The following is a 9,168-nucleotide window of genomic DNA, read 5'->3' on the forward strand; positions in this document are numbered from 1 at the left end:
TGGTATTGCTCCCTTGGCCACGTCTGTTAACCTGGGGCAAAAAAGTTCATTTTTTAGGCCCTATACCAGTTAGGGATTCTCTGGTAAAAGATGAGCTCATTAAACTGGCTTTGTACTGCATCAGTAAGAAATCATGTAATGGCAACCAATAGATTTGTGGTATATACTATCATCACTTCTTGTGGCGCTCTCCTGTTGGAGTTTGGTGTAAACATTCTGAACAAGTAGAAAAGCAAATTCAAGTTTATAGGATCAGCAATAATCTTAAAAGCTTTTAGGTTAATGCTGTATTAAGAGACTGGGCCAGACATGAGTAGATTCCATAAAAAGTTTAAGTACAATGTTCAACATTGTAGTAAGTATTTAACAACTTTTGCCATATAATAAGTGAGATGTAGCTTACACGCTTTTAAAATTATGAATACTCTGAATAGGTTAATGCTTATTATTTTGAGATGCCCACTTCAGGAAAGGGTAAAATGTAAATTCATATTTGATTCCTAACATGTCATTCATCCTGCTCTTTTTATTTTTGGTACATGGGATGCTGCTAGTACTGTTATAGTTAGTATCCAAGTTAGAATTTTCATGGAAAAATGTTCTTTAAAGAGGTTCAGTAAATAGATTTAATTAATAGTGTGTTGATGCATACAAGATATGTTGCAGATACATAGATAAATTACACTTATTAAGCTGTAGAAGTAATATACTAGTACATCATTAAAAATCCACAAGTAACTAGAGTTTTCAGATTGGCATTTTTACTTTAAGTTGAAGTCATTACATATTGAGATCTCATGCTGGTTCTGCACTAGTAAATGAAGTGAAGACATCCTAACTGAAGAGTGGTAAATAAGAGCCAAATTAGCTCTTAAATATCTAATTTGTCTTCATAGATGCTACTAAGAGCTTTTAAAGTTACCTTTAACAATAGTTTAAAGACTCTGCTAAAGCATCAGAGTAACAGTCTTACCTCAATGTATTGTGGATTGTGGTCAATATGAGCCAAAAAGTTCCATTAAGGAAAAATAAATATTTTATAGTTCTTGGCTTTTCCTGGCTAATATACTTCTGAAGAACTAATATTTTTAAGTATATGCAACCAGACTTACCTTAGCTATAGTTAGCATTAACTTAACAGTTTCAGCAGTATTATGAACTGGTATTATACGTAAATTACTGCCCAGGAATCTGCACATCAAAATAAATTAAGGTTACTTTTAGAATGTACATAAAACTCAAAAAGCATTCCTACAAGATGTAAACAACTTCTTACTGTGCCTTCACCACAAGGACATAGAAGATTGCTTTTATCTTTAAAGGCAACTGGAGAGTTCATGCTGTTTGTATAGCCATCTGTCCCATTTCTGTACCACTTGTTTAGGTGCCATTTGGAAGGGCTCATTTCTTTTTCTAGGGCTCTTTGACAATCAGTCAACACTTCTTAAGCATGTGTCCGTTCAGAGAGAACTCTTCCGCTATATTGTTGAAGACTGTCTGTTCTCAGTGCCAGTAAAAAAGTGTTTGGGTTTTTTTTATGGCTTTGGAAGAACACAGGAAAGTATCTAAAAAACACTGTGCTGAAAATACTTCAGAATTTGAACTCAGTCTTTGTAGTGTACTATCTAAATATAGCAATCTGTAGGTCAGATGCGATTAAGATAATGGGATAATTCTGCTAAGAATTTCATGTAAAGACTTGTTCATTCGAATAATTTAACCTAAAATTCATTCTCTTTCTATAAATAATGTTATTCATACACATTTATTCTTGAGAATGGAATCTGAAGATTTAAAATACTAGCATCAGTTGTCATTCAATACAGTCATGGAAGAGAGAGAGATCAAAGCTTAGGCAAGCCCAGAGCCTCTCCTTAAGACTTGTATCTTAAGTGCGTTGTAGCAATGACAACAACGTTAGCATTGCTGCGGTTTTCTGTTGTAGAGCTAAAACATGATAGGAACTTCCCAACAAAGAATGAGGAATTTTAAGTAATCAAAAACTTAATCCAAACAAAGTGCCCAGCTGCTCGATTGTAGACTCCCCTGAGACCTCCCCTTGTGACTACCGCCTGTTCTTCCCCTCAATCTGTTTGATGACTTGGACTCGTTCACATTAAGACCCCTGCTGGTTAGATATCTGATCTGAACTTGGCTGCCCATTCTTCTAATCAGCAAAAATAAGTGTTATAGGCAGTATCTTCCCCTAAGAGTAGGTACTCAGGTCACTGCTGAGTTTTGCTAAAATCTGATGCAGAAACTGTGATTTGATTTACATTTAGGGATTAGGGAAATAAATAGATGCAACTTTGCTAATAGTAGCAGTGGGCTAAGCAAAGCATGAATGAACAAAGTGCAACAAAGAAACAATTACGTGTACTTACCTAGATCCATGAAAATCCATCTCTGTCAATAGTTTTGCTTCCAATTACAGCAGGTCTAAATTTAGTTTCTATTTTATTAATTTGATCAATAGGCAGAATACTGGCCATTAGAACACATGGCTGGTCTTTGCTCCAAGGTATTTAAAAATTAACATACAGATTTACTGAGGATATTAGTGGAATGCTCACTTGAGCTGTGATGATAAAGATTGCTTTTCTCCCGATTCCCCCATGATATACACAACCCTACATAAAGTGTTCATGTTGTTGAACAACAATCCTATAATGTTCTTGTTAATAATAAAAAAAAATAATCCTTCCCCAATTGCAACAAAACCATAGATAAGCAGAAAGAAACAGTAATACAGGAAGACCTGAAAATACCAGGGGACTTTGTTTTTTAACAAAGCCAACAGGTGACTTGTAGTTTGAGAGAATATGGCACAAGTTTCAACCCCACCAATGCAAAAGCTCAGTCAGTGATTCACATACAATAGCAGAACTCCAAGCTGCCAGGTAGTAAAAAAGCACATGTATCTAAAATATAATTGTGCCTTGTCAACATCAATTTGGTATGGCCTGCAATGACAAAACTATTATTTTTATTTTAATAAAATTACTGACTTGCCAAATGGAATACAGTTTCAGAACATCACATGTGTTAGGGATCAACACATGCACGAAATCCATTGTACGTAACCACAAAGTAGGTTGAGAATTAGCATTGCCATCAGCTGAATAACATGTTCTTGCTGAATGGTGGCAGAGCTTTTAAGACCTCTCATGAAAATTTATGGAATTTTCACAAATGGGTAATAGATTTCCTACATTTCATCCCATACACTCTGCTACTCATCAGCATTTGGCAGTGTGCCCAGGATTTAACGAAACTGGTGCTAGTTTCAAGGAGGTAAAGATGAAAGACTCCATTAGAATAGCCACTTCTTTGATGTCAAGAGTGAAAATCAACTGCAGTTAGGACTACTGTACCTACCAGAGAATAGTTTTTACTACAAGTATGGAGCACAATCTGATAACTGTTGTCAGCAGGTATGTACCGAAACATGCAAGTTTTCAGGCTTCATTAGAAATCACAAAGTTTTAAACAAACCAGTTTTAATGTCCAGTTTTATACTTTTGGTGTAAAATAACATTGATTATTTAAATTGTTCTAGCTCTATATAATAGACACTGTTCCAAGTAAACAGGTTGTAAAAGCTGGGAAAGAATCTGTACTTTACAAGAAAGCCTTTTCTCATGAAGAAAATCTGCTTGTTCCGTTTTGAAAATGACCATGAAAAGATGCTGACAGAGCTAAGAAAATTGCCTAATTTCCCAGTTCAAGACTTTAAAAAGAATTATATGACATAGCCCTAAAGTGATTGAAAGGGATGTTATTTGCTATGTTTTGAGGAATGTCCTCTTTTGTTACCTATGACATGTCAGATTGATTCACTTAGTATTCTTTTCATTTGCCATTAATAAACATATGCTTTAAATAATTTTCCAGTGCATTAGCACAATAAAATTCATACTGCTGAAAACAATTCCTAAAATAATATTCCCAAATCTAGGACTGCTACTTCATTTCTTCCTAGCAATAAAAAGTTTGGTTTGATGTTGAAATCATACCTTCTCTGAATCCTAAACATGACATTCCATTCTTCTGGTCTATGAAGAGCAGCTGACAAAACCAAAAAACTGTTCCGATGAATGTTTATGAACTTCTGAATTCTTTTGGAAAACTGTTCTTCCCCTGTCATAAGCAAGTCTCGAGTGTCTGACAGTATAAATGCAACACCTATTGAAGAAATTGATGTAAATGTACACATTATGGCAGGAATGTGATTAAGTAAGTTCTCACTACAAACCAGGAAGCAGAATTCTTATTCAACCATTAGTTTAAAAGGCAATGGAACAAAACACATGAATGAATCTACACATCTTGACAGTGAAATGCAATCATGAGATTTGGCCAGTGATGACGAGTAATTTTAAGATAAAACTACAAATAACTCAGAGGTTATTTTCTACCATAACATCAAAAAACCCCAAACTGTTCAATCCACTCGAAGTACGGACATCTGAATGCCTTTGACAGCACATGCTTCAGGAACAAGCAACTGCTATAATGGCATGAATTTAGGGCAAATGCAAAGACTGACTGAAGAGCTCAGCAAGTCCCATTTCTAAATGAGATAAACACACCTGTAACATCTTAAAAGTTAGCTAAACTGTCTACCATGAAAAATGAAATTATAACCCTGTCAACTAAGTTATTCTGAAAGGGAAAGTTGAGAAGGCTGAAGTTTAGGAGGCTTAACAATTAGGGCAATGGGTGCCTTGTTAGTCCTTACAGTTCAGGAAAACTTCAGATAAAGCATCTTGTCTATCTGTCTAAAGCATCTTCTGCTCTAAAAAGGAAGGATAGATATTTCAGGTTTGCAGTTTCAATGATTTCCTCATCAAACCCGCTTGAAGAATCCTTTCCCTAACTCCTCTGCTACCACCAGGTCTGCAAACTCAGCTTGGAAGATGAAAGCCAAGGGTCTTGTTTCACTCTTGTGTTTACAGCCATGAATACTAAAGATCTTGATGGCTGTCTTACATGTTAGTGGCACTCATCTGTCTGCTCAGTTATAACAAGAATTTACTGAACAGTTCAGCTGATGATCACCAAATCTAATGTAGCTGTTCTACAATACATCCAAAAAAAGTAAAAACCAATGAAAATGTTTCATCCCCAAAGTTCTCTGCTCCATCCTCTGATTTACATGCAATCACAGCACAGCTCCTTCCACTATTGCATGACATTCCAACAAGGCAGCTTTTATTCAGCTCAGTGTAGCCTACAACAGGGCCTGATCTTGTACCTCATTAGAGTTCATGAGTTTAAAAGCATAAACTTCAAAGTACTGTACCAGAAAGAGAAAAAATCACGGATCCAATTTCCACTGATTCTGAGTATCGAACTCGGTGTTGTTGCTGCTGTAGAACTGTAGAAATTTCATGATTCTAAATAAATTTTAAAAGTTTTTTTTTAAATACGTTTTCAGCCAACAAGTTAGAAATATTCAAAGCATTGTCTGAACCATTATAGATAGAACTTCAGCATCGTTGTTTAAAAAATATTTTTTATTCCACTTGCAATAAAAAAGTAGTAAAGTGTTAATTAAACTTTTTCAATTAATGATATTTTGAAGTGTTTGCATTGGAAGTTATCAAACACTGAATTACAATTTTGTATGCATACATTTGAGTTTGCCTCAGGAAACTCTTGCATAATACATAAATAAGCTCAAACATTTTACAGTCTATTTTTGTAAGATGTGCTAAAGGAGGATTTGCAGAAGTGAGGAACATACAGTACTGTGTTTCTGTGATGCCGGTTAATTAGACTGCATTATTTTCACAGATGTCAGCATTTCATTTGGAAGATAGTTCAGAAAATCTGTACAGGACATGATTTTCTTTAAAGCTTTTTGACAGAATATAATCCATTCAGGAAAACTAGAACATTGCACTATGCAACATCATCATCCACAGAATGGAGTGGGTTCGGATATATTTTTCAGCCCGCAAAAAGCATTTCTGCAGTATGTTCTACAGAAGCTGCTCAAACACACACATTTTAAAGATTAAATCACTGAATCCTTTTTAGCTAATAACATGTTCTTTAACCTACCCATTTAAAATGTAGCCAACCTGCCTATACAGGGAAGTGTCATGATTTAGTGGAAGAGTACAAAATGAAGTCAGGAGAGCAACTGAACCCTGAAGGAGACAGTAACCAGAAAAGTTATGCTTTCAGTTGGTCTGGAAAGGGAACACTCAATGACAGCTGCCTATGAGGTATTACTACAATTTTGGAAAAAACTCTGCTTCAAAGCCACTGCTGACAGTGAATTATTTAATGCACAAATATAAATAACAGCTATAAGAAAAGGATAGCTGCACAGGGAAAACAGAAAGCTCATAACCAAAACTGATACAAAGCACCACCTTTGCAAATGAAAGGCCATCTTAGATTTGTATTCAGCTATTTCCATATCTTTGCTCACTGGGAGTCCTTACTAACAGCAGTAGTTTTGAGTAGAGCTGGGGCTCTTATTAATAGGAGTGAATTTTGCTGACGAGATCACTGCCCTCTGATACCTCTCACCATATCATGGATTAAGTTGCTCTTGAAGCGGTTCCCAAACTGGGACAGCTTACAGGCTGTCATTCCAAGACAAGCAGGCAAATAAGAACAGGCTTTAAACTGAGGTGATTCAGGAATTACTTCAACACCATTCACCCATTTATACAGCAGAGATGGGGTGATAACCTTGTCAGCCAAGTAGCATAAGCTATCCTTGCTTGTGAATCAAAGCCCTCTTGCCTCTGAATTCTCTCCAGCTGGCATGAAATTGGCCTCAGCTGCAGAAACTAATTACCAGCTGCTTGACATACCCTTTCACTTTACTGGGGAACACAGCCTAGGCTTCTGATATTAACAGATATACATCAATATCTGTAAGACTCACTGTTTTAAACTGAATTGCATACTTTCTGAGTAATAGTCTACCCCAGTGTTGATACTGTATAGTAGAAAATAAAGTGTTTAGGGAGAAATTAAGAAAATTAAAAACATTTCTGATGGAATTATTTATAGTGCTAATAGAAAGCAGCATCAGTGCAGTGCAAAAATGATGAGTCAGGAGGACAATCCTAAAGCAGCGTAACTCAGAATAGCAGGTGGCAAGAATACTATATAGGTACAGAAGTAGCTAGGAGAAAAATCACACACACAAAAAAAGAACTAGTACTATAGTAGAAGCAACTTCAGACTAACATCACTGTTTTATCCTCAAAAAATATATTCATTGACATTACATAAAATATTTCCACATATAGAATATAGGAAATGCGTCTTTCAGCATTTCTTAGTGAGTCAGATGCTGCTCTTGACAAGTGGTATTGTACCTGCAGAGCTGTACTCATAATAACTGTTGTTATCCATCTTGACTGTTCCTGCCCACCGCTTTCTGTCATTTTTTTCAAGGGTTTAATGGTTCTGCAGTGAAATCTCAGGTGCCACCTTCTGAAAAGCTTGGAAAAAGAAAGATGACAAATACTACCTGCCAATTAAAGAGGTGAAATGTTTAAGGCACACAGATCCATTAAAGATCTGATTAAAAACCAGGGCACTACCCAGTTCTCCAAAATGTATACAGGTGCCCACTACCACTGAACTAATTTAAGATGGCAATTAGACACCTAAATAGCCTTAAAGAATCTGCATCTGAGAGGGCTTCCTCTATAAGGCATAACAAGAAGAGCACTGTAATGAATAAATGACTTCAGAAAAACATTCCTAAAAGCACTTAAAACAACTAAAGGAACATTTGCCCTATTTTCAAAGGGCATGCTTGTCACCGTGCACCTTTTACACTAAGATACTTTTGGGAAGACTGCCCTGGGCCTCCTGCCCAGCCTGGAGCGGCCCACCATGCCACAGGCCTGAGCACTAGCTCTTTTCATGTACGTTTGCATTTCACTCTTCTGAAAATATTGCTGGATGTCGAGGTTGGCAGGCGTTTCTATTTCAGTGAGGCTCATACAGTGCAGCTGGGGACACTGAAGCTCCCTGGTAAGTACGTGAAGCAGCCTGGAGGCTGGGCCTGGCCTCGCCTCACATCCCTGAGGCGCCCGCCTGGGGCACGGTGGCACTGCGAGCCGCGCCGGGGAGACCAGCCGGAGAGCTGGTTTCCACGAAGCCTTTGTGCCAGTTGGTTCCCAACGTAAGTGTTAACCGGGCCTCTCCCCGTTTTAAAAACCTGGTAAGGCGCTAAAATGAAATCCCCGTGGGGCCGCCTGGAAGGCCGGGCAGTAGGAGCCGCGGCGGCGGCAGCCCTGGCGGCGGCGGGCAGGGAGCGCCCGCCCCGCGCTTCCCGCCCTCCGGGCAGAGCCCCGCCGTCCCGCCTCGTGCCGCCTCCGGTGCCGCGGTGTCTCTCAGCCTCGCAGATGGGCGCGGAGCCCTCCGGCGTCGAGCGGCGTCGCAGCGCATGGAGCGGGGCCGTCCTCGGCCGGGCCTCTGCGGGGGCCTCCTCTCCTTCCCGCAGCTCTCGGGAGGAACCGCGGTTGCTCCTTACCGGGGACGTGCGGCAGCTGAAACCAACCGTGCCTCACAGGTCTGAGGAATTAAGAGATGGCAAACAAAAGCTCCCAACAACCAAATGAAGTGCATATAACTCACTGCTAAGAAAGTAACTCAGGCCTTGCTAGGAAGCACCGAAGCCGGTTGCCTTTCCTCCGGCCCACTTCACTCCTGTTGCTGATCTGTGTTGCCCTGCAGCATATGGGCACTGGCTTCTGCTGGGATGCTGCTGAAAACCCTGCCATCTTGTGAGTGTCCCCATAAAAGTCCTCCAGAAACTTGGTGTTGGCCTGAGAGACTGCTGCCATGCAAGTATAGATTGTGTGATATTTTTAGATGATAAAAAGGACTGGAAGGACAAAAATGTGGAAGGACACCAGGCAGAACAAGTAGGTGTTACAAACAATGATGGTAATAAGTCTACTTTTGCATAGGAAAAAATCTTGAGGGAATGTTTTTAATGGACAGCTAATTCTGCAGCTATTTCTAGGGAAGAATATTTCAAATTATTTTCTATGATACTCTAAATATAGAAGTTACACAGGACAAAAATGTGAAAGCAAGAAACAGCACCACGTTCAGTGAAAGATACACTGAAAATGTTTGAGCTGCTTTTTTCATCAGATAAGAGGAAACTACTTCTTT

At 38.7% G+C, this 9,168-nt stretch overlaps 1 protein-coding gene across 1 annotated transcript in view; it reads right to left on the reverse strand.

The window, feature by feature from the left end:
- The window catches only part of C8H1orf146 (chromosome 8 C1orf146 homolog), an 8,674-nt gene extending 437 nt beyond the window's left edge, over positions 1–8,237 (reverse strand). Inside the window, exons 1-5 of the mRNA XM_050900686.1 lie at positions 8,204–8,237; positions 7,350–7,475; positions 5,306–5,399; positions 4,017–4,185; positions 1,113–1,191 (exon numbers count right to left, since the gene is read on the reverse strand). Of these exons, the coding sequence (XP_050756643.1) occupies positions 1,113–1,191; positions 4,017–4,185; positions 5,306–5,399; positions 7,350–7,418 (411 nt within the window). The 5' untranslated portion in view covers positions 7,419–7,475; positions 8,204–8,237. The remainder of the gene's footprint in view (positions 1–1,112; positions 1,192–4,016; positions 4,186–5,305; positions 5,400–7,349; positions 7,476–8,203) is intronic.
- Between the last annotated feature and the right edge of the window lie 931 nt (positions 8,238–9,168).

Source organism: Gymnogyps californianus, chromosome 8, assembly GCF_018139145.2.
Source record: "Gymnogyps californianus isolate 813 chromosome 8, ASM1813914v2, whole genome shotgun sequence".
NCBI lineage: Eukaryota > Metazoa > Chordata > Aves > Accipitriformes > Cathartidae > Gymnogyps > Gymnogyps californianus.